Genomic DNA, 27090 nt, shown 5'->3' on the forward strand with positions numbered 1-27090 from the left:
TTTTATAAACTATCCAATTGTTTTCTTCATGAATACAAGTAATAATCATACAAGCTATTGACAAGTGTAACGCTGATGACAGATGTTTTAGTAAAGAACTGTAACTTTAACTACAGTGGGGTCCAAAATTCTGAGGCCACTACCAAAAAACTTTTTTGAAAATTTTGTTAATTTTGAGATTTTGGCCATTTATTTATTCGCATATTACAAAAAATTAAAATATATATAATCAAAGATTCACAAACTGCAGCATAACATATTTCATTCAAATATTTACATGTGTATGCTCATAGCACAAAGTGTGAACTGTTTGGGTCTTTTAACAAATAATATATGATACTGAATAAATTGATACAGGTCTTTATTTATTTGCTGTGTGTTTACTGCTGGTGCTTTAACTTTGAAAAAGGATTACCATACAAAAAAAATATTTTCCAGTAGTTTTCATCAATGTCAAAGGGGCTTAGTGAAGCAGTTCAGTCCGAATTGTCCTCCTGAGTCCTAGAAAGCTATCCCAGTGCCAAACTGCAGCTAAATTGGACGTTCCTACAAGAGACAGTACAATGCCTGGACAGCCTTCATAAACAAAGTCATTTTTCATTAAAAATAAGACCGTGCGGACCTAAAGTGACCACACTATCTGAAATCCAGTGCAGTAAACCAAGCGAACATCTTTACGAGGCAGAACAGCACCTGCATCCAAGACACGAAAAACAGAACAAAGAATGCCTTACTCCAGTTAGTGTAAGGGTACTGTGGCCAAAAAGCAGCCTTAATAAGAGTGTAGCAGGAGTTGCAGTTTCCAAATCACTTCTTTAACAACAAAACAAGTCTCAACTTTTAGCATGGGCCAAATAATACCAAAATTTAACTACTGCAGACTGTAATAAAGTCTTGTTTAGACATGAATCAAAATTTTCAATTTAGGGTTGCAGCTGGACAGCTTATATGAGACGATAGGTGCATCATAGGTCAATACAACAGTAAAGAAAACCTACAGTCAAACAGGGCGGTGACACACTTCAGATTTGGTGGCTTTCACAATACACACTGACCGAAGAGAAACAGCACTTTATTCTGCAGAGGCATGCTGTCCCTGCTGGCTTAAAGTGATATGGAGGAGGGTTAATTTTCCAGCAGGATAACAACCCAAAGCAATGTTAGGCCTATTTGAAGTCCAAGGAAGAGCGAGGAGTGCTGACTTGCATGGCTTTCGCTCCACAGTCACAAGACCTAAACCGAGCTGAGCATCTCTGGGAACATTTGAAAAAAAGAAAGGGGAAACATACTGTGCTGTCCCCAAGATACTAACTGGGACACTCAAAGAGTGTTGCAACAGCGTGGACAAAAACGTGTAAACACAAACTGTTTTGTACTTGTATTTGTGGGGAAAACACATAAATGTTTTGGAGAAAAATCATTTGACTTAAAAAATGTAATTATTTTTGATAAGTGATGAAACAAAAGAGTTCTTAGAGGTAGACTCGGGCTTTTGGACTCCACTTTATCTGTGTGTGTGTGTGTGTGTGTGTGTGTTCCAAACAGGAGTCAGTCAGCATCAGTCACACTAATTCCATTTCCATCAAACACACATCCGTATCCCTCCCAAACACACATGCACACACCAGGCAGAACATAATGGTCGTCACAAACATCCTGCTACCGCAGGGCTGATTCCACCTGACCTTTGACCCTTGGCTGTTGACTGTGACCCTGCAGCAATAGGCCATCAACCTCTGGCCGACAAACACCTGTTTATTCCTCCCTGGTTATTACATTCAGAGGGAGGAGTGTTTCAGAATGGGTCACTACACGCACAGGCACACACACACACACACACACACACACACACACACACACACACACACGGTGTTGATCCTCTAATCCTGGCCATAGGGAGGGTCTGGACAGTCACAAGTGCCTGGGTGCTGATTAGCAGTGAGTTGGTGAATGAGTGGCAGACCAGGAAAAGGCTGATTTTTACAGCCTGTCGTCTGGCTAATTAGGGGCCAGTTTACACGTCCCAACCAGTCAGGGCTGGACGGAGAGACGGGCACACAGACGCCCTATTATAGATGTCTAGAGAAAGGCAATACTTACAAGCCTGTATATTTGTCTTGGTAGTGTATTTTGAAAATATGTATAAAGCTTGTGTAAGCTTATAGTGACTCTCTGCTGACTTTCCTCCACATTTGAAATGAGCAGTGCTTCACATCTGAGTACTGAAGTGGAGCATATAGCAACACATTTTTAAGTACGGCCTCAGCACTCCACTGCCACACTACGCGGGGCCACGGCCACAGCCTGCCAGTCCAATGGCGATGACTGATGCCAAAGGCCACATCCAGCCTACTACTGTTCAGAGCTTGGCCAGGGTCGGAGAGGGTGAGAGGGTGGTGTCCCAAGGGCGCCTGGGCTGGGTGGTGCTACGGTCACCGCGGCACAGCCAGAAACTAGTCTTAGTATCACCGCACAAGATAAACATAAACAGGGGCACCCGCTGGGCAGCCTGACGCCGCGTGCCTGTGTGGGTGCCTTCCAGCCTGGGCTGTGGCTGAGGGGGGGTGCTGGCATGGCAGCAGAGCGCCAGGGTACAGGCACCCCAAGTTGCTGGGTTCATCCCAGTGGAAAGTCTGCATCAGCCTGCGCAGAGCCCACTGCGGCTGAGAGGAAGGTAGCAATCCAGCAGGTCTCCAACCCCCCCCCAACCCCAGTAATCTAGCCATCACTTCCCCAACGACCACAAGCTAAATGTATCCTCCATGCACAGCACAAAATAGCATGACTTTGGGGAAGAAGAGAAAGGAGAGGGGGCTGATATAGAGACATAAAAGTAGAGAGTTGAAATACAGGGGAGAGAAATGAATTGAAAATATGGGAATTGAGTTATTATGGTGGGACAGAAGGGGGAGGGAGGTGAGAGGAGAAAACAAAATAAAGCAAAGGAAGATTAAGAGTGAGAGAAAGAGGAAGACAGTAAAACTAAGAGAAGAAGAGAGGGGGGTCTGCAATAAAGATAGATGGAGCGCTCGTGAAAAACAGAGTAAAGTACAGACAGGGATGGAGAGAGGAGGAGGGGGCAGGGGGGTCTCCAGCTCAACCACCACATATTTTCCCTCGTGAGGGATATAATTTACACAAACCCACGAAAGGTCAGGAACAGAGTACCCGGTGCCAACTCCATCTCTGCAGCCAAACACATTCTTCTGTCTGTCTGTCCATCTGTCTGTCTCTCAATGTCTTTCTGTTCCTCTCTTTCTCACTCACTCCCCAAGCCTCTCCTCCTTTCCATAGGGTAGCTATCTATTTATACGGGACTTTTTCCAGTGACTGTGGTTTCTAGGTTGGGAGATGCTCGTGTGCATTCGTGTGTGCGCTATTCGAAGGCCCTATGTCTTTTAACAGCCTCTGTTTTTGCCACGTGTGGTCGGCGGGCAATGCGGGTCCACTCCACTTCGAAGATCTGCCTTCATCGGGGCAAAAATAGGGGAAAAGAGGGCAGAGCACAGCAGGAAAAAAAAATGGAAAATAGAAAAGGTGGAACGGGAATGGCACTGTAGGCAGGACAGGGCAAGAGAGGATGGATAAACTGAGAAAGAAAGTCCCTTTGTAGAAGAGGAGATCAGCAATGTGTGTGTGTGTGTGTGTGTGTGTGTGTGTGTGTGTGTGTGTGTGTGTGTGTGTGTGTATCCAGTATGCTGGTCCATTGAAAAACCTTGGCTCAACAATAATAATTCCAGGTCAGACTACTGGAGACCTGCAGACCAACACTACCGCAGAATAAACAGATGAGCAAGTCGACTGCGTGACATGACTGACCTCGGTGTGTTACTCCATAACACCAGTGAAGCGACGACTGAGCACAACAACAGCAGAGTGTCATTTCTGAAAGCACCCCGGTGGCTACTGACCTCAGCCGGGTCAAACCGTTCAAAGTGTAAAGACGTCTGCGGACAAAAGACCAGCACCAAGCGTGGTGGTGGTGAAGCAGAAAAGGCTTACAAAGGCAAGAATGGCTGAATGACGGAATGTATGCTCGGTGTGTTTCCACATGTGTGAGTTTATGCAGTAGAGGGAGTTTGTATGGCTGACTGTGGAGAGAGGGCACAACCTGCCCACACAGGAGCAGTGGAGCGTTGACGGACCACGGCGGCTGGGATGTGGGGAGAGGCAAAGGTGAGGAAAGTGGAGAGGAAAAGACGAGGAACAAAGGAGTCATGACAAATTAGCAGGAAACTGTTTCTTTTTTTTAAAGGCTATAATAACGCAGCCAGCAGCACATGTGCACGCTCAAATGTGTATACATCCGTGCCGTCATCCGTCCATCAATTCTGTTGTTTACAACCCAGTGCTGCTGAAAGGCCTGCTCCCCTAGAACAGACAACCACCCAGGCCAACTCGGTGTGAAAGGCTCAGCAGCACCCCAGTTTTGTCCTTTTGGCCTCTGGAGAACAACTTAAATATTTTCCTGCGACAGGGCCTCTCTCTTTCTTCAGGCTGGTCTTTTGGTCAAATGTGTTTGCCTAAGGTGCTTTGCTCTTTCAGCCTCCACTGCAAGCCCCTCCTTGCTCCAATCCACAGAGCTGGCATATAAAGAAAACCACTGGAACAGAAAAAACACACATTTAAGGCTATAGTGTAAAACCGGATCGGCATAGCAGGTTTACTGCTTTACAGTGTCCATATTTTTCAGTGACTACCTATGGCAAAAACTGTTGAAAAAAAAAGAAGAATCAAGAAACCAGGAAAAATGACAAATAGAAACTTTTCTTTGCCAAGCGAAGCACATTTTCACTGGCTATTAGTTATGCTATACTATATTAGTTGTACTGCTCCCCAGGCTTTTGCTCTACCTATAAGAGAGGGAGCAAAAAAAAAAAAAAGACAGAAGGAAAGAAACAAAGAAACAAAGAAAAAAAACAGAGGAACAAAGAAACAAAGAAAGAAAAAGAAAAACAAACGAGCAAACAAACAACCAAAATGTGGAGGGAGGGGAGAGTGGAATTCATACTGTTTGGTTAGAGGAGTGTGGTCTTCTTAAAATATTCGGTCTATGGGGAGCTACTGAATGCATGGGTAAAAACAGACACAGTATCCATGGATGGTTAAGTCTCTGTCACTCCAACGATCAAATCCTGCTGAGTGATGATGAATGTTGTTTAGCGATGGTCTGCGTGTGCTGAAAAAGTCACAGAAATGGCCCGTCCTGGCATGTATGCGTGTATGATAGTATGGTATGTTTAAGTGCATGCGTGTGCGTGCGTGTGTGTGTGTGTATGAATGACCTACCAAGCTTGCATATAGGAATGTGGGCTCTCCAGCTCATGGTTGGCCTGCTATGAGAGAGCCACCTGTGCCCTATGTGCCCTCCACACACACACACACACACACACACACACACACACACACACACACACACACACACACACACAGGGAACCACAGGAGCATCCTTGTGTCCCCACATACACTTCAATGGGTGATGCACCACAAGAGTAACCACAAGCATTAGCAAAGGGTAGTACCATATGGGTGATCTCTATAGACTTTATGGGAGAGAGCACACCATACCACTTCACTCCGTCCCACCCGCTTTGCAATCACCCATGTAGGTCTGAACGCCTGAACCCGTGCAGCAACACTGCCGAGTCCATTTTTACCCTCTGACAGAACAAAGAGGGCAAACACCAGCATTTATTTGCGCTGTAAACGCCTGCTAATTTGAAATGGCAGATTAACAATGCTAAATGACTCTTGTGGTGTTCAAACCAAAAACGTCCTAAATTTAAAACTTTTTCCATCTCTTGAATCAACAACCATTATGATGCAGTCTGCTTTCCTCATCATCTTTTGTGTGCAAAGAAAAAAAAAACATATGACAAAAGATGGCAAAGGCACCACAGAGGGCTTGCACTCAAAACTCCTTAAAAAGACTTCCCACTTGTCCCTCGCTCTCCAGTCCCTTGCCCCCAGATCCGAGCACAAAGCGTCCATACAATACCTGGCTGACTAATTGACCTTGCTGAAATAATGCCAGCTTGCTTCGTACAGAGGACCTTCAGTCCATGTAAGGCCAGGAAAGCCCCCAGGAGCTCCTTGAAGAGCTCGCATACTAAAGATCGACTGGTGTTCCCCTGAGGGTCCTCCACCTTTTCTTCTCTTCACCCTCTCTAACTTTCCCCACACAATGGGGAAGTTATTTCCTGCCCACCACCACGTCCCCATCTCTCTCGTGAATTACATTTTGATGAAGTTTAGAATCTAGTTAAAGCCAAGTGCACTTGCATGGACACACACACACACACACACATACACACAAAACCTTGTGCAGTGCAAAAAAGAGGCCACGCAGGTGCAGAACAGCTTTTGTTGTCATAACAGTTCCATGGAGACGAGCTGAGCCCGACAGGCAGTGATGTTCGATCCTTTCCCCCTCTCTGCTTCTCTGTTCTCCCCTTCCACTCAGCTATGTGTGGACATACTCCTACACACACACACACACACACGTGCATGTGTCTGGCCCACCTGTGTCTGGACCTCTGGTGCATCAACAACACAATGACAACATAGCGAGGCATTAGAGCATCCAGTCAAATGACCAGTTATGTTGTTAACATACACATACATACACATGGGGAGCAGCGGCACGCATCAGCACTTTTCCCATTAAACTAAGCGTAGCATATTACCCCCGCCTCACTGACGCTGACATGTTGCCGCTGTGTGAGCAGACAAATAGGGCCCACATGGGAAGTGACATCAGCCGAGAGCACATGTGGCCCATCTGCCACTGGCCAATCACAGGGCTGCATTAATGAAGAATTCCTTCAGTTTCCTCGAGTTTCATTGTGAAGCAGTGAGGCTGCCAATGATGGGCCCAGGATCACTGGTTTCTATCATGGAAACACGATCATAAAAGAGAATACAATGACCAGACAACCCACCTAGTCTGCTCTCTCTATTAGAAGATAGGAAAAGTCTGCTCAGTCAACCTCTCTTAAAGAAAGGAGGAACTCTGGGCTGGATTTGCTATTGAGCCAGATGTGAATGAGCGCTGCGCTGATGTTACACAGACCATTTACATAGGGGAAAAGCCACGGGCCAAGATATTGTTAGATTAGCTATGGCATCACTACTGGCAACCTGCTATCCAGGGGTTGTGCTTCACCTGCTTTAAATCAAATGGCCTTTCACGTTAACAAATCCATGGAGGTTAGGAACTACCACAAACTTTATCTATGTTTTATCTTGAATGGTGTAATTTAAGAGGGTGCATCCATCTTTGTCTCTCCCACGTCTCTGAACATATGAATTACGTGGGCAAGTCCTGCTTGTGCTATGCGCCTTGATATCCTGACCTCTCTCTCTCCATCTGCGCCTCCAATATTGTTCGTATGCCTATGAAGTGTACAGTGACAGGCTGCCAATCTGCAGCAGTCACAGAGGCTGCAGTGGGAGCCAGGCCTCAAGGTGGGGGTGGGTTGGGACTGCAGGGCAGAGGAAATCATCTACTAATGCGAAACACACGTCTTTCCATCACTCAATCGTTCTTTCTACCATTGCAGAGGGAGGTGGCAGCCATCCAAGAAGCGACTGGCGTCCAAAAGGGAGGCATGATTTCAAAACAGGAGCTCTGCTGCACCCCGGCTCCTGCCTCTCATGAAAGGGACAATCATGACTCTTAAAAACACATAGGTGCTTTGAAAGAGGGCTATGGAGAGAGGCAAAGGAAGAAGAGGTTAGCAAGGATATAAAATATATATGGAGAGAGCAAAAGGAATTAAAAAGTATACTTTAAATGAGATGGCAAGCAAAAAGTAAAGTACAGAGAGGATGAAAGACTGGGAAAGAGACATAAGAGAAGAAAAAAGGGACAGAGAGGCAACCTATAGTGTGAATTTTCACACAGGCTGCACCAAGTTTGGAAGGTCTCCTTGAACCTGCCATTGGAGTTCCTCCACACATAGTATCACCTTGCACTGATACTTAATAGCAGAGTGTTTATTCATCTCCTAGCACTGCATCCATGTGTTGTGAATAATGGCCTGTGCTGTTTCCACTTTAGAACCGGCACCCTTTGCCAACCCAACCTTCCTCACGTCTACATCACAGGCTCAGCTACTGGATATCTACCCCACAGAGCAGCGAGGAGAGTGCTGAAATGGACTTGGGATGGCGCAAAAATAGTGTGAAGGTTTTCAGTAAGGCAGCGATTCTGAATGTTATTGCCAGTGCATTTAAATAAGCGGAAAAATGACATTCTTCCAGATGTTAGAGAAAAGCAATATCTGCAGCTGCAAGTGCAACCAGTTCCCGCTGCTCTCTTTGTAAAGAATGGAAAGTGAAGTCTGACACCGTCTCAAACCCCTCTCCAGGTTTGAGTCACTTGAGCAATTACCTTAACAGCATTAAGACATTTTCAGCTGCCACGTAAGGCAGAGTAGCTGCCCTTGACAAATCGGCTCCAGTGCAGTCTGCATGAAATCATAATCCAAACCATAAAATAAAATATAATAAAGGTAAATGGAGGAAGAAGAGGAAGAGAAAGTAGAGGTAGCTGAAGCCAGAAGGGAGGGACGTTCTTTATTTTTCCTTCTGTGGCAAGTTCACACAAAGGGGTCCTTCTGATCCCCAGAGTGCTGTGCAAATACCTGCGGGATGAAATCAAAACCCTCTGTGAATTCTATTAAATATTCCCCGCTAGCCGTTCCACATACTTCCATGTGTTTTTACCAGCGCTGAAAGGCTCCATTAGGCTTTGCTCTAAAAAAAAAAAAAAAAAAAAGTCACTTAATTGGAATCCCAGACGCCAGCACCTTCAAACGCTTTGCTCTCTCTTTCCATTTCTCCTGTGTAGGAAGGAAAGAAAGAAAGGAGGACGTAGAGTGAGAATCAGAGAAGGACGAAGTCGACAGGAGGTAAGGGAAAGAGAGAGGGGAGTAAGAGGTGGCCAGGTAAGAATAAAGAAAGGGTTCTGTGAAGGATGGCAGCTGCATATTTGAGAGCTTAGCTGGGCCCAGGAATAACGAGACTTTTGCTCTTTGAATTGATCACATGGGGTGAGAGGGGAATAGAGGACTACTGCACCACTGGAGGGGGTGTTAATGAAAGAAAGGTTGGGGTCGGCACACGAGTTTCCACCAAAAGCTCACAAAAGCCCATACTGAGATGATGTCTTTAAAAAATGAGGGGATTTCAGACCTCCCTCCTCCTCTCCTCCCTCCCTCTTCATCTTCTGTTCCTGGCCTAGCTCCCCCTCCACTCAATCGCAAGCTGAAACCCCAAATGACTAACAGATTCCAGACACCACGTTTCAACTGTCAAAACGCAGAGTTCAGGTTCCCTGACAGAGCGCGTGCGGTCACCTCTCTCCCTGCACCACCCCTCGAAGCCCCTGCAGGAGGGGAGCGGAGCCATCAACTTGACCCCAAGGATCACCTGAGGATCAAAACCTTTGCTCTCCCTGTACGTAAAACACGTGTTTCTGAGGCTGAGCCCTAACAACCACAAGTCCACTCACTCTCAGTAAGTGAACTCTAAGAAAGGATCAAGGTCAAACTTGCGTTCAAACCAACAAGAACACAGAATTTCACTCTGTGGCATTTTCTGGACTGGTCTGGCTAGCAGTGCTGCAGCTGCACCTAATCCCCACAGGAAAGCCTTCATCTGGGATTGATTTTGAGTTTTTGGGCCGGGTTGGGAGAAAGGGAGGACTGTTTCTGTGGAGCCTGGTTCCCTTCTGAGGTGCAGGCCTCTCCTCAATCCAGCTGATTAAAGGGAGTTTGGATCTATTACACCGGATGACTGGGCCCTGCTCTCAGGCACGACTCCAGTACACAAACACAGACAGCTTGGGAGTCAATAGGGGGTGTGTGTCGGAGTACTACACCTGGGGCTCGCCAACCCATGCCGGCTCCACCTTCATACATCCATCTACCACAATACACCCCCACCTAGCGACCCCACCACCGTCTGTCAGCAGTGGTTTTCTCAGAGGGCAACTTCTTTGTATAACCCATGACTGGGTTGGGAAAACAGTGGGGTCGGCTCTCCAGGGACAGCAGGCCTCAGTCCACTGCAATTAGCAGGTTGGATACTAGCGGAGCACTGGGTCACGGCGATCCGTTTTCATCAGCCTCACCTCCGAAGAAAGACAGAGCAACCCAGAGGTTTGCCATGATGAGATGTAATGGAAGATGAGTGTGTGTGTGTATGGGTGTGTGTCTACGTGTGTTCATGTGCAAGTACTTATACATGTTCATGTATTTGAGGAGAAGAGCAGAACATTGGTAGGGACTGGGGACAATTAAATGGGTGAAACCTTAAACGCTCAGTGAGCTTATAGTTTCGTCACACTGAATCCCAACCAAGTGACCCTCTGAGATTTCCCCGACAGCTCTGCCATGATCATTAGCCGCTATACAAGCATGCATCATCAGGGCTACCCTGAGGTGAATCTGTGAGTGTGATGAATCTGTGTGTGCACGTGTGTTTGTGCGTAGCTGGTGAGGTGGGGGAGTGTGGATAATCAACATGACATCTCCAGCATTTACACGGCAAGCTGGTTGCAATCGGGCCCAGTTGTAAAGTTCGCTGATTGCAGCTGGCTTAGAGACCCTATTAAACTCATTATTATAATTTAGGTTTATAAGAGGAAAGAGTAAGGGAGAGGGTCATACAGAGAGATCTGTGTTGTTCTCTGCTCAGATCTGCAGCCTGTATGGAAAATGGGCCTGCAGTAATAGCTACCTGCACCCAGTTAAAACCCCTTTCGGACTCATCCCGCTCACTGCCTTGATTCTGCAGTCTCAATTTCAACCCCAACCAAAAAATAAACATTTCCCTTCCATTATTCTCTGTCCAAATTATATTCCACCCACAACCCCATTTTACTGGCGCATGCTCCAGGACTCCTTATGACACTCCAAAGAAAACAGTCCTACTGAATGCTGTTGACGTAGCACAGCTAACCTGATATAAGCCAGCTCGCTGCTCCAATTACACACCATGTTTACCGCAGCCCTTTTAATTAAAAACAGACCAGAAAAAAAGAAACAATCCATCTTTATATGCACCTCAGGCCTCAAATGACAGGGAGTGAATGCCCTGCTATGGATGTTTGACTATGAGTTTCCTCAATCGCTCTTGTACAAAAGTATGATTCAATCTATCAAGCGCAGAGAATAAGGAAGACGAATTCCCCTGTGATTACTGCTGAGTGCGTGTGTCTGTCACAGATAGCCACTTTGTCATAAACAAGAGATAAGCACTGGAGCAATGCTGCTCTAATAGTAAATTCTCTGCAGAAAACAACCATGATAATAAAGCAGAGACAAAAAGCATGAGCCCTGAAGGCCAAAGTGAACATGAGGACATTTTGTACCGGTCCTTAAGGGAACATGCTGAATGATAAAATAGCACATGCCACTGCCTGACAAACTACACAAAGAGTGAAATACTGAAATAAGACTGACTGAATTAGTGGATAAGGACCCAAGTCTACAGAGCTGAACCCCTATTCCTCAGTAGCTTTATATGAATCGCTGCAAAAGTTGAGAATGAACGACCAGAAACAAAGAACATTTCTGCCCGTGCCATGCACTGTGAACAAAAACAAACTGGGCAACAGCCTGCTATTTCTGTTATCGGCATTTGCTGATTGCAGAGTACATCTAGAGGCTATTTAGCTTAATAAAATGTTTGGCCAGCCCACGGATGGACATGATTGAATGGGAAGTAGTGATTACATTTTCCCCCCAATTTAACTCCTGAAGCCTGGTTTGTTCTGGATAGTGTCCTGGATGCTTCCCCAGTGTGGAGATTAGCAGAGAGGAATGGTGCCTGGGCCTGAAACAGCAGAGAGGGCCATGGGTAAGGGACGCTGCACAGAGAGAACAAGCGTGAAGGAGGGGGGTGGAAGGGGGATAAGCATGAAGGAGAAAGGGCGGAGAGGACGGTAAGGATGCATTTCATAGGGAAGAAAACCAAAATTATCTGATACATACACTATGAAAATTTTCTTCAAGTGAACGGTGAAAAACGCACATCCCTTTGGAAAGAATCCTATTCATAGCTCATAATTACAACTCTGAAAGGGTCCTCGTAATAAAATGAAATATTGAAACCTCAACCGCTAATTTATTGTTGGCTAAGCCTTATCCATAGCCCTCGTGAACCCAAACAGAAGTTTGAAAACAAACTTTTGCTGTTATCGTTATACAGCTGGTTTTGCCCCTGGGTACCAAGACAAATTCTGGGGCTATGATTTTATCACTGCACTATCAACAGAAACATCAAACCTATACTTTAGTGAAATTTTAACACTGTCCCATTATATTCTTGCACTAAATTATCTTTCAGGTTCAACAGACAGCATTGGAGAAAAAAGAAAATTAACCAGTAGGAAGACAGAAAAAGGAAGACTACAGGAGTAGTGAGGATGAGAGAGGGTAGAGTGAAAGAGAGAGAGAGTGAGGATGAAGGGAAAAAAGGAAAAGGATGACGGGAAAGGGCAAGGTTGCATCTGTCATCTGATTGCCTATCTGTTTTATATCAGCGCTGGTCCACAGGCATCTGGAGCGGAGGTGGCCTTGGGAGTCACACCATCCCAGCATATGATAGTCATCTAGACCAATCACTCACATCATTCCAATTGAACAAAACAGCCTACAAAGAGAGGCACGCTGATCGTTTCAGGGCGATTGAAGTGATTTAATATGGGACTCATTGCATTGACCTGTGGGTCGGCACACGCCCCTGCCATTATGCCCGCTGGAAAATCACAGTCTTTAAAATCAACAAGTATCAAAATACAGGAGGCTGAAGGGCTGGGTAAGAAGAGGAAAGCTAGCCCTTTGGTATTTTTTAAATTAAACTGGTTTAATAAATCCAAGAAATATGTCCTTTTCGCTGATGTGTGGACAGAGACATGCAGAGGAAGACATGGAGGCTGACTAGGCAGGGAACAAGAATGTCTCACAGCTTGTCACCAGATGAGCAGGACAATTCGGTAAAGATCTTCACACCACTGGCACATTCTCTCCTAGTTGCACCATCACGACACCCACAAAACAGCAGCTACAGACTCTAAGTAAACTTCAACATTCCTCCGTCTGCAGGCAGAGACACCAGAGAGACAAACGCTCCAATAATTTAACTCATTAACACTGCTTTCTGTGGTTTTAGCAGACAGCAAATTCCTCGTGTGCTAGATGTGAGGTGGCTGTGGGGGATTTTTGCACAAATATGTGTGTCACTATAAAAAAAAAAAATTAAGGATACTATATGCTTTTGTAGGAAGCAGAGAGAGAAAAAAAGATGTTTTCTGTGGTGTCAGATGTCGTTCATTTCCATGAAAAGTATGCTGGCACCAAACGAGGCGATGGATTCCAAAGAGGCACTCAGACAGGCAACTATCTGTCTCACTCAAATGAAAAAGAGGAAGCGGAGGAAATGGAGATGAGTGGCAAGCACAAGGGCAGGAGGAAGAGGGGGAGGGCGGAGGTTGTTATGTAGGACCCCGCTGTGTCAACTCCTAAACTCTGTCTCTGTAACACACACACACACACACACAGATTCCAAAGAGATCAGACAAACATTCCACAGATATTGCTTTTCTGTGGGCCAGTAAAATCTAGTCTCACTACTTACGCTGATTTACACCATTCACTGTAAATAAGCACACCTTCACACATCACAGAGTTACGCAACACAACACCACAACCACATGCACACTCATGTACAGATAAGTGTACGCTGAATTTGGACATAGGGAAGTCCCAAAGTCCTGCGCCAAAGAGCTGAAATGATATCTATGCCGCCATAGCGGTACCACAGAGCCGTAACACAAACACACAAATCTCCCTCTCCCTCTCAGTGCGCCGTGCTGCTGCCTTTCTGCCTTTTTACAGTCATCCTGCCACAGCACACCGGTGTGCTCTGGCCTGCTTTAGTCTGAAAATGACTTGGCCCACCAACCTGTTTATATTAGCACTGAAATGCATGGGCTGGATCTGACAAAGGAAGCCTTACCACCCCCCACGCCCCCCGCCTTCCCCCGGCCCTCTTCACGCCATTCCCTTTCTCCCTCCATCCTTCCATCCCTCTCCTCTCTGGAGTGCAGCCACGCTTCCACTCTCCTCCGGTCTTCGGCAGCCGCATTTGGAAAAACAAATGGAAGGAGTGAGGGATTGGAGGAGGTCAGGAGTAGAAACGACAGGCGGCGAGCGAGGGGGAAAGAGTGAGTGTGTCTGCTTCTGTTGCCTGACCCTTCACCCTGGTTATGGAGGGACCGAGGGATGCAGAACACACACACACACACACACACTCTTTCCCTCACTCAGAAAGGACAGTGGATAGGAGTCTCTCTGTGTGGCTCTGACCCAGGAAATGGCAGGAATGTGGAAGGACAGTGTCAGAGCTGTGGGGGGTCTGCATCCCCGACCAGCCGTACAGTCGAGGGTAAGCTTCAGAATTCATCATTCCACATGTGCAAATGCCACAAGCTAAAATGCACATACCACACACAGACACTGTGCGGTGAGCATGCTTGCATACTAACGCAGAACTCACCCACTGGAAGTGCCGAGTGACACAGAGCCGACAGAGGAGTTCAGCTTCCTGTGGTCCCACAGCCTCACCTCCCGACTACGCATCTGCACATAAAGCACCACAAGAGCGTGAATACTGTAAACACACAAACTGACACAAATGAATGGGAGGAAACAAGCAGTGGGACATACCCTGGCTGAGCTGCACACATGTGCAACACACACAATGGCTACACATGAAGGCAGATTTTCTCACCATGTCAAAGCCGGTGGTCAGTAAATGGTCATCTTTGGCCCAGAGGACACGAGAGTCTTTGTTGTTCTGAAAACTCTTGGCACTCTGCGGGGCAAAAACAGCAAAAATACAAATCAAACATATCCTTGAAAGCGTTGCTTAAAAGATAATAATAATAATAAAAAATACATCCTGCAGAATAGGGCTGGACAATATCAACAAAAACATTTTTGACCAAATACCTCGATAGCGTGACGATACTGTAAGGATGACTATCACTGTTTTCACATAATATTATTGACAAACTAAGATTTTCGATAAATAGTCACTATAAATGTGGGCATGATGACCAACCAGGTAGAGGCAAATCACTGAGAAGCTACAGCAGTCTAATAAGCTGAGAAAATGACATCCTTTTGCTATAATTCAGCTTTTAAAACCAGGAAAAGACAACACTTACGTCATATTGTCATATTATGATATCTAAAATCCCAGACAATATTGTTTTGTATCATGAAATAGATATAATATCGATGTATTGCCTAGCCCTACTATAGCACTCGAAAAAGTCTCTGACATTAACGTTAACAGTAACCCTGAACTCTACGAAGATAACGAGGGGACTGATGAGTGAGTGATTGGCAGGGAGGAGAAAAAAGCAGACAGAGGAAGGAAGAGGGACGAGAGTGTTCCCAGGTGTCTCTGACAGATCCCCGTGGTAGGACAGAACAGGACTTGTCCCATGAAAGGAGCGCCTGTTATTGTTGATGTAGTAGACGAGGCGACTTCTGCCCTGAGTGCAGCTTAGATTACAGAGCTGTGACTTTGTGTCTGTGTCAGTGTTTATGGCATGAAGACCCTGATACAATGTTTCCACGGGGAATATGTGTCAAAACAACCTCGCCGGGTTCATTTTTGAAAGGCGTCTTCAGCTAAAACTGACACGTTTTGAGGGGTAATGACTTAAAACTGTGGTGTGTTGAAACGGGGGAATGTGCATGTTGGTAAAGAATGAGTATTTAGGCAGTCACACAAGAGAAAGGGTGAATGCAGAGGGGGGTTAGGGTTTTTTTTGTGTGTGTGTATGTGTTGCACGCAAGTCTGGCCTGCCATTGAGGATTAAGTCGTATAAGTAAATTCTGGGGTGGGAACAAGGGCAGAGAAAAAGTACAAAAGGCCAGCTCACAAACAAACTGTCAGTCAAATGCTTAATGTATGTGGTTCTTAAATAACCATAGCTTTACGCAGCCTTCTGAAAAATTGCCACCGCAGGAACCCCTTTTAAAGAAACACAAGATATAAGCCTCTAACCCCTAAAAGCATGCTACTCAGTCTATCTGTCAGAGCATGGCTACTTGTAGATCTTAATGTCTGAAAGCGTTAATCTCAGTGAGCCTCCTGATATCGTGCACCTAGTAAAAGAGTTAAAAGGAGCTTCCACATAAGGCGTGAGGGTTAGCGACGGAGTTTCCATGGAACAGGAGCCGTCAGCCCGCCGTGTCTCCCCAAATTACTGTTGTCATTTTTATGGCCGCCTGTTGCAGTGCCAACCCTCTGAGGAGTGTGACTGGGCGGCTGCATGCAATAAGGCAGAGGGTTTGTCGTAGCTTAACACTAACAATGCCTCGGCAGAGCGCGCTGCCTCATTCTCAAGGCAATATTAAACGGCCGCTGATGAGTAATTGTAAAAACAAGAGGGAGAGAACTTGAGCTGCCATGTTGCACCGCTGAACACACCGTGCAGTGTCGATTACGACTAGAGTAACAGGGCCTCTCGCTGTACGGCCTCCCTTATGTAGTACCGAGTTTGAGTCCCGTGGGCGCTTGACAAATCTTCAACCGAACCTGAAGCTTTGACAAATAGGGATGAACACCGAATGTCAAATCCAGTTAAGAGAAAAAGTTCAACATATGTGTACGGTGAGGAGCGCATGTGGGCCCTATCAAGTCTAACTCAAACCCCACTTCCCCTCAGCTCCTCTCTGACGTCGCTCCCACCACACAGGCGGCCCAGCGGTTTGGGCATTAGCACTGAGGGGGAGAAATTCGGGGTTCATTCTATTTTTTTTCCCTTCTCAATCAAACGTTTGTTTCATTGCTGGTTACTCCCCCAAATCCTCTCAACGGCGCTTCTTCCTCTTCTGCATGTGGCCAGTAAAATGACACACACATGCTCAGAGTCAAAACAGATGCATGTGCATGCATGCACAAAGGATGTTATCCATAACTCAGCCAAGCACACAGCAGGTTGAAACATTTACCCAAAAGGGATTAAATCCATCATCTATTTACAGAGAAGATCTAAAATATAGCTGTTATCAGTGAATTTAGCTGCAGACAAGACAAATTTTATTTTGCTCAGGGTGCATCAGGAGTTTGGACAGGGTCGATGTAGATGAGTGTGGTAGTTATTAGGCTTTGGATCTGCAGCTTCATTGATTTCAGTGGAAAGGAATCTTGAAAATTCGCTTCCCTACCCCACATAAGCCACCACAAAAGTCACTTCAAACCATATAGAATCAAATACAAGCTGCTTAATGTACTGTATGCTTAAGCTGAGACATCCTTGTGTGCTTCCGCGGGAACATCCCTGTCACTGAAGGAAAAACTACACATAAATCAGAACAGGGCCACACTGGAGTTTCCGGCTAAATTTATCACACTCAACTTTGAAGCAATTTTACATTGTTACATATGTTAAGAGCATGTGCCGACATCAATATCATGCTTTTAAAAATGGAATTTCTCATAGGTGCATTTCTCTAAGGGATGATATGTCTTTGTGCATACCAGTTTTTTTCTTTCTCTTTATCTGACACCATCTGTATGCTAAACAGATGTTTTCTGGCTCCTGGTGTGCTCCCCAAAAGCTATATACACTGCAGGGGATTAGTGAGCACTCCACTGACCTACCTCTAAAACAGCTTTCTGAGCACAGCTACCACAGCACAGGCACCGTTGATAATAAGTCCTGGATTGAATAAACACTTAACTTGTGACTGCGGGTCATTTTTCTGCCTGGAGTCGGTCAGCATGCCATGTACAGGTAAGCGAACTCAAATATGCCTTGATAAGTCCATGCAAGCCAGGCAGATGAAAAATAGCCCAGATGTACAGGGGAGGTCCAGAATAAACAAAATCCCCAAAACGCAATAGATCAGAAAAGAGCGGAGGAGGGGGTGGGGGGGGACGGCTAAAGCCAATGTGGAATAAACAGACGTGGAGAGAATTCATTGCCACTGAGCTGTTCGTACTTCTCACTACCATGGCTGGCTGATTTCCTTCCAGGGGCAATATAACGCAGAGCTGGCATTCTGACCAAACTAGGAACAGCTTGCGCTCTGATGATTTTATCTGCTCAAGGCCTTTTCAGCACTGGCACATCTGGTAAAAACAACACGTGCTATTAGATTGATATTTCTGTCTGGCGGCAGAAGATTTTAATTAGGTTCATATTATACACAGGAAGTGGATGCCGCACACATTCCGCATCAGCGAGCTTTCTTTCAGTCTAATTTCTTTCATTCGATCATTACTTGACCTTATAGCTTTCCTTCTTTCTGGTGTACCTTATATTGTTATGTGTGGCTGCTTTTAAAACTCAGTGTTGGAAACGCTACCCAAAGAGCGAGTCCAGTGCTTCATACAAACATTTATGATTTCACGGATTCAGACTAAAAAACACTAGAAACTACTGAATACATATTTTGTCAGATCACTGTTCGTCAGCAGACTCTATAGTCATGTCAGCTGGCTAGTGCTTTACAAATTGTAATCTGTCATTGCAGGTGTTACTTCTTACATTGTGAATTAATACAACTGCTTAATGTGTCCAAGTCCTCACGTAATGTGTTGAAGAAAAGCTAGGTTTATATATATATATACTGTATCTGTCAGTTTTCAGGTCAGGTTTCTACCTTGAGTGCTAAAAATGGCTGCAGTGTGAATAAGATGAATTACGGAAGGCTGAGGTTGAAGTCCTCATGCTGATGAGTACCTGCCCTGCTTAAGTGTTCTTGAGCAAGACACTGAATGAACCGTCTCAAGAGCTGCAATTCTCTTGCTGATCTTGCACTTTGTTCTCCATGTGGAGCAGGGAAAATGAAAAGATGAATTTCTCCTTCAGGGGATCAATAAAATATCACAAAAAAAAACAACAAAAAAAAAAACACATCACCTTTCTATGAACCGGCTCTGGAGCAGACAGACAGATTTTTGCCATTACAGCATCCCTTAGGCCTGCGCTGTGCTGTCTGAGCCAGCCAGCTCCAGAGCTGCAGGCAAATAAAACTGGTTTGCCGTCTCACACAGCGGACAGCTATACATGCTCCATACATCACACCGGCATGATGTCATCTGCTCCCTGGATCTGAAGGCACGTGAAGCTTTGGCTCTTTGACAGTGATGCCATGACTGCTTGCCGGCAGGAGCTGTGGAAGTGCAGTCGTGCATTGGGAGTCCCACTAATCACTTAAAAGTACCGTAAAGTGCTTGGACAATTACATTTGGGTAACTGTTTGGCCACTTTTAGGTTCTTTTGGGTAACTGAGCACCATGGAGTATTTTTGGGTAACTGGGCAATTTTGGGTACTTTGTGGTACTTCTGGGAAATTTTTGTGACTGAGCACTTTGTGGGTGGAGCTGTGACAAGAACAAGTACTACCGATACCACGTCAATGCCAAATTTCAAGAAACCTAACAGTATCAGTTTTATAGAGAATCAGTAGCACCGACTGATACTGCATTTGTGAATAACTACGCACCCGCTACCAACAAGAGCAGGCAAGAACGCAGCGGCATGCGCAGAAAAACAACTTTCGCAAAAAGCTAATTATAAAAGTCACATATGGTCGTATTTTGCCTTCGAGGCAGATGGAGCAGGCAACATAGACAAGCAAAAGCCAGTGTGCAAACCAACCTAGCCAACCACATTAATTGATTGTTACAAATATATTACACAAGTTTATATTGAAGTGTATGGGATATTGTTTTGTCCATGGTATCATAATTGGTATTGAGAATCGAGGATTTTTATTGGAACTGGCATTGACTCCCAAAATTCTGGTATCATGACATCCCTGCTTGTAACACTTTGTGGTACTTTTAGGAGTTTTTTTTTTTTTCTTTGTGGTACTTTTAGGAGTTTTAGGTGAGTAGAATGACCATGGATGGATGGATGGATGGATGGATGGATGGATGGACTAAAGGTAGATATTTGTTCTGGGCCTACTTTCTCCTTATGAAAATAAACAGTGATTCAGATTGAAGAAGATTAGCCAAGCCATCAGAGAACTGTGCTACTACTAACACCACAGGGCGGCCAGAGGACACAACATCTGTACCTGTGTGTGTGTGTGTGTGTGTGTTGCCAAACAGTATCTCTCATCTGTAGTCATAAATTCCCTCCACCTCCGGGCCCCCCGTGGCTGAGCATTACCGGCATGCTCCAAATCGATCATGACACACTCTGAGAGACAGACAGGGAGCGAAAGAAAGAGGAAAGAGCGGCATGTTTTCCTTAGCAGCAGAACAAAGGTGAATGTACGGCTCCAAACTGATTGAATTCACACAGGAGGACAGAGAAAGGAAGAAGGAGAAGGAGAGGGGGAGAGATGGTTCATGACTTGAAGAGATATGACATGTAGTGAATGTAGAGAGAATCAGTCGCACCTGCCTGAACAAAATTGAAATCACAGACACACAGGGAAGGAAATGACACATCTGGGAAAGAGTATCAACAACACAGGTGTCAGTATCAATATGTAGGAAAATATTTTTCAAAATGCTAAACAGTAAAAAGAGAAACCCACTAAGCCAAATGCTAGCTACAGTACAAAGCAGGAATGCTTAAGAACCTAAAAACTAAACACAGGAAGAAAGGATGAAAGTATCACCAACCTTGATAATGATAATCAAACTCAAATGAAAAAAAGGCAGGTCTAGTGCTAAGATTAGACGCCTGACAGACGACAGCTATGGAGATACAGATGAAGAAAGGCACCAGTCAGCAGTCTACAAGATTATGGAATTATACGTCTATTTAATGTCCGCTCCCAATATAAACAAAAATGGATCACTCCATCTCTTTCTCTCATTTTCCCTCAGCTATTTAACTTCTTGAACTTCGACAGACGGAGAGCACATCTGTGTCACACACAGAGAATGTTGATTCACCCACAGGGACGAATATCAGGTGTCTGTATGCACATATGGGAACTATCACAATCTCCGCATCTCCCTGAATCTCCCTCACTTGCTCTCTTTCTCTCTCGGTGTACAGGCGCAATGGGGGGACGTAAGTATTTAACGATGAGTACCAGCTCTGCAGAAATGCTTCAGCCCGCTTGAACGGCAAGTGCTTATTTTTCCAATTCGATATAAATCAGTCTTACAAAATAATGGCAGATTTTCCACTCAGATAATGAGAGTCTCTGAGTAACCGAAGTGTCAATCATATGAGAATACTTTGAGATCTCTGTCCTAGAACAAAAATACGTGTAGAGAGAGTCTGCATTGCAAAAATTGTCCTGACAAGACATTTGGTCAACCAGACTGATTTTTTAAAAATGAAACAAAAACAAAAAATCAGCCAGTGAGGTCAGATAGTTTTACTTGTTTACAATGCAGTGTATAAGGCTTTACTCATTTTCTTGAATAAAATGACATCATCTTATCATAGTAGTAGAATAACCTGCCTTACTTTAAGACACTGACACTTCACTATAGCAAATCTTTAAAACATGTCAACCTGTGTAGGGCACAATTTTAATTATTTCAACCCCAAATCATTTAAGCCCAATAACCCGTTTAACATGGATATTTTTAAAGTCAATTTTTGATTTTTCTTGACGTATTTTCTCATAACTAAGTCAGTGTTAACAGAGGATTATGAGCTCTTCCCCATTCCAGTCCCATTGTGTTGAATGTAACAGACAACACCATACCATACATATATATATGTATGTATGTATGTATGTATGTATACATATATATATATATACATATATATATATATATATATATATATATATATATATATATATATATATATATACATATATATACATATATATACATACATATATATGTATACATACATACATACATACATACATATATATATATATATATATATATATATATATATGTATGTATACATACATACATACATACATACACACATATATATATATATATATATATATATATATATACAGCGCAGCTGCAGCCACTCATCCCTTCAACCTGCTCCTCATTTTTCCTCCCTTTCTTTCCACTCTTCTAATGGGCCCATCGCTCTTTTCCTTTAATTTCCACCGCTCTAATCAATAACTGTTGCCTTGTTCTTTTCATCACCCCTGAAACAGACTCCTTCTCCATCTTTTCATCTATGGCTAATTAGCTTTTCAGCAATTCCAGGGTTTTCTTGATCCGGTTATGCCTTCATGGCCCATTTAAGCGGTGATTTTGAGTCAGGATTCACCGTCTTGACTGTAACTTCGCAGAAGCCGGCAAGCTAACAGAAAAAGGACATCAGTGGGGGGAAAAAGAGGGATGGGGGTAGAAGATGGAAATCAAACCAGCCATTTTATTCTTTCATTTCCTCTGCCGCCTACCACCATTTTTTCGCCGTTAATTGGAACCATCTTACATTTTGCTCATTTCTTCAGAAACTCCAGAAGCCACAGACCTTTCTCTATTTTCCATACTTCTCCTCCCCTCACGCTTTCCCCCCTTCATGAAGATGAAAATGAATGTGCAAGGTCAAAAACTGGGCAAGGAGTGCAATCTAAGGGAATGACAACACTGAGCAAATCCGTAGGTGCAGCTGCAAAAGCACGGACCTCAGAAGCAACCCTCATGAAATAAGGGGTTCCCACAGCACCCGGACTCACCCATACATGCAAGTGACATGCTGTGAGCACAAATTTCTATTTGCAATATTCAAATACGCACCTCTAATAGGCAACGTGGAATTCAGATTTCACATCAAAATAAGACCTCTGCTGATTCATTCTGCTGACTCATAGGCTGTTATTGCTATCATCCTTTTTTTCATTTGCCCAGTCTACAACTGTTCTTTCCCCTGTCTTATTTCCTTAGTGTCAGCAAATGAAAAGTACTATGTAGTAAAACCCAGCAGTGATGTGAGCCAGAGGGACAATAAGCAAGGCTACGGGCCAGGTCTACTCTTCAGACCCCAGGCAAGACCCAAGGCCCCTTGAGAGGGAATAGTGATACGGCTCTACTGATCCCCAGTTAAATATAGTATCCAGCATGAATGGGATATCCAGAAGTCTTTTCCCTACACCGGTTGTTAAGTTTTTTTTTCCTTTTGTTTCCTTTACAGTCTCTTCTTATCCTTAACAGCAACAAGCATAGCGATAGAGATAGTGGAGAAGAGGAGAATGCTGCCCCCTTGGTTTTACACACAAGTCACATCAAATTTATGGGAGGATCGGGGGGATTTCCTCAATTTCAGCTCCAGCACATCTCCTAAAACGACACTCTCTTTTTTTTTTTTTTTTTTAAATTCCAAAACATGTATATAGAATACATTTGATACACTGTATAAATAAGACAGCTTCGGTGTTGCTATAAAGTGTATTTTTTCACTTCACTACCCATAGGAACCAAACCACTGGACGTACAGAGGTAAAAATGGCCTCATCTTGTCATCTTATTACAGTCTGGGTAAGTCAGAAAAAGGGTATTTTGCGCAAAACGTTGATTTGAGCATTCCTTTATTTAAGACACAATGTGGGATCAGTCACAGTCCATATTTACTGACACCTAGGACTCTGTTAGTGCATCTTGGAATTAGCAGGGAAGTCCTCCGTATGTCCAGTTACACGATTGCTCCTGCACTGTTTGCCCGACAGCTGGCTCAGTTTCTATGCACCACGGACTCTTTGTGAGAGACTGATCGCCTCTCTCGACTGCTCGCCGCAAAGACGTCACCGTGTGTTTTCGGAGAACGGGAAAAATACTGGCCCTCAGAATCATTCTACCCTGTGGAAAAAAAAACATGCAAGATGGGGAAAAAGGTAAAAAGAGACAAGTGGGGTGGAGAAGAGATCGATTCCCTTTTAGACAGCAGATGAGAGAGGTAAAGGGGGAGAAAATGGAGACGAGGGCGAAAGAGAGAGAGATTTGTGGTGAAAACGAGATAAGAGGAGCAAGAGTGGTGGTTAGAGAGCAGATCCAGGGCTGTGTTGAGTATAGGCTGTGTGGTTTGTCCATGAGTAGCTAAAAATACAGGCAGGAAAAATGGAAGTTGCATATACAGGCACTCCGGTAGCGTCGGTGCCGAGCTGCACTAGTCAGGAGGCCCGCTTTCTCACCAGTGTAGGCTTTCAGTAGCTGGCAGCACATTACCATACCTCCACTGCTGTGCTCATTTGTATGCTGGAAGCTCCATTTTCTCATCATCATTTAAACAAACTCTTTAAGAGTAAATGAAAAGGCATATAAATATGAATGTAATGAGGTATACTGTCAGCATTTTATGTGTTTTAGGTCTAGTTCGACTTTCAAGACAATAAGAGAATGCCCTACAATCCCACTTCTAAGACTCATCTCAATAAGTCTCAACAATGGCTCAAGGCAAAACTGAACTGCAATCACTTTTAACTGGACATATATATAATGTACTATTTGTGTATTTATTCATTTGTGCATTTGTATTTGCATATTATTACTTATATTGCATGTTTTTTGTTACCTGCCCTGAGACTATGGATGCAAATTGGCATTCCTGCTAACTCTGGCATGTTTACATCTTTCATTTTACACTGATGTTCATTAAAGTGCTCTTCCCCTATTAAATAAATATATCAAAATAAAAATAAATAAATAAAGTAAGACATATCCATGCCTCCTTCCCTACTTCTCATTGCGTTGCCTACATGGCAGATTGAGAAGCAGTCACAGCTCCATTCTGTGTGTTGCACATAGAGCCACAGTTCACCAGGCACATCTCAAAAGACCATGGTTTGTCTATGGTAAAGCAATCTTTTAAAAGCGAACATTTCCGGAACAAGTGTCAGGTGGCAGTGACTCACGGAGGTGAGTGCACATGTATGCAGCCAAAAAGCACATATCACTCATTACAAGTACTGTATGTCTGGCCACGGCCTTTCTTCAGTGGTGAAGGAGTAATTTTATCCAGGCTGTGTGTTTGCTGAAGAGACTGGAGGGGTGTAAAAACCATTAGCCGGCCTGATAGCCAGTACAGGTTGCTTTCTATCCGTTCACAATCACTCACAAAAGATCTAGCCAAACAGCACTTGTTTTTCATTTTGCTTATTTTGGATAACTGCAGGGAGGAAGAGGTCATCCCCCTGAGCAAATATGGCTTCACGGGAGATGAGAGACATATTTTCATATTCTCAAAGCACCCGAACCAGTGGCAGCAAAGCTGAAGTTGTGTCAAAATTATGGTAACTGAATTTGCCTGCAGTCCTACTGGCAAATCTATCAAACAGGATGTATCACTTAAGAAATTGCATGAGTTCATAAACTATGTATGAGTTCATAAACATTACTCTGGAGCCTCTCAAAATCTTTTTAGATGCAGCCTAGCAGAGTCGCATTGTGATATTTTGTCCAGGCCTCCAAATCAGTTTAACTACCATACTAAGTGAAATGAAACACTGAAGTGGTGGAAGGGCTGTGACTATTGAGCCGCGGTGCTAATTGGGCCGTGTGGCCACAGACAGGGATCAAGCCAGCCAAGCTAACCAGCCGGGGCTGTGGTCACCCATCTCTGGGGCCTGGGGACAACAGATTGGACCCAGTCACACCACACTGTGGGGCGACTGGCACCAACTGTAGTGTGCCTACTGGCAGGGGCCTCCCTCTGGGAAAACAACTTGAGGTCAAAGAGGTTGGCCTGGATCGGAGTACCGGACAAATCTAGCTGCCTCCTGGAACTAAAATGATTAACAGGACCATTGAAGTGCCTGGATGGCGGATTTTTAGTCCAAAAGAAGCACAAGAGAGCCAGAGGAGATTTCAGTGTTTAGTCATGATCTCAAAAGGTTTTTGATGGTTATTGTGGTTGACATTCGTGCAATGAATATTCTAGAGATGCACTTGGTGGCTTAGACCTTTGAATGAAATGAGAGATCCATGGGGCAGGATGGGGCAATAATGACAGAGGAAGGATTGATCCTGCTGACAACAGCAAGATCTGTGAAACCTGGGGCAGAAGAGAATCTGCACACCAGACCTGCTCTGTGAAAACAAAGAGATGATTCTTCAGGGAATTTCCCTGTGAAGAGAGGGAGTGTTAGACAGAGCAGGAGCATACAACTCATAGCTAATCATGTACACACTGTTGGTGACACCATGAAGCCCCCAAGTCCCTGTAGCCTGACCCTGCCCTTCAATGCCTGTTGTCATTTACAGATCTTTCATAGCTCCGACGGATACGGTTAGCTGGCTTCACTCCCTCTCCAAAACCACATCACAGGGGCTTTACATCTTCAAAGAATCACCACACATTATACGGAGGCCTGAAATCTGCACAGTGGGTTTCTCTAGGCAGGCACACATGTGCAAAGCATGTCATGTACATGTCCAAGGGTGGATAGAGCACAGAGTAGTTCTAGTAAGAGTACAGTTACTCATCCAAAAATGTACTTGAGTATGTTGCATTTTTAGTTTGATCTATTTTCACACCACATGATACCATAACATCATTTTTTATTTGGTGCACAGACTCTTCATCAACTGTCAATTGCCTGATCTATGTGTGGCCAAGGGTTGCTCTCCACAGCCTCTGACTTGGTGAGTTGACCTTGCATTGCTGCTAGCTAGTTGACCAGCTTGACTTGGAGTTGAAAAGGTCACCGACTGCAGCACGGTCAGCTCACCCTATGAAAATCTTTAAAATCATCAGCTTTGAAGCTATGAGAGCTATGAGGCAGACACAATTGTAACACAACCTATTTGGTCAAGTGTAAAGAGATGACCTGTTAAAAAAAATTACTTGAGTAAGAGTAATAAGTACAACCCATAGAAAATAGCGTGGAGAGTATTCGCTCCTCAAAAATTGTACTCATTCACTCATTATATAACTTGTAAGCCATTACTACCCAGCCCTGTGTATGTTACATGTGTATAAGCATGGAATCCTTCTCTCTAGATTATTCTTTAATGTTTTGATACAAACCCTGCTGAATCTACTATTTGTTTGCTGTAATCAAAATGGGATATTGTTACATCCCATTTCAGCTTTGAGGAACAAAGGAGTTCAAGGGTTTATACGGTCAAAGCAAAAATTTGCAGCAAATGACAGGGAA

At 44.3% G+C, this 27090-nt stretch overlaps 1 protein-coding gene across 2 annotated transcripts in view; it reads right to left on the bottom strand.

The window, feature by feature from the left end:
- Positions 1-27090, bottom strand: part of LOC115363635 (mitochondrial import inner membrane translocase subunit tim16-like) — a 121415-nt gene that overhangs the window by 72621 nt on the left and 21704 nt on the right. For both annotated transcript variants that reach the window (XM_030057899.1, XM_030057897.1), the window contains exons 8-9: positions 14804-14887; positions 14570-14652 (exon numbers count right to left, since the gene is read on the bottom strand). In XM_030057899.1, coding sequence (XP_029913759.1) covers positions 14570-14652; positions 14804-14887 — 167 coding nt within the window. The remainder of the gene's footprint in view (positions 1-14569; positions 14653-14803; positions 14888-27090) is intronic.

Source organism: Myripristis murdjan, chromosome 8 (genome assembly GCF_902150065.1).
Source record: "Myripristis murdjan chromosome 8, fMyrMur1.1, whole genome shotgun sequence".
Classification (NCBI taxonomy): domain Eukaryota; kingdom Metazoa; phylum Chordata; class Actinopteri; order Holocentriformes; family Holocentridae; genus Myripristis; species Myripristis murdjan.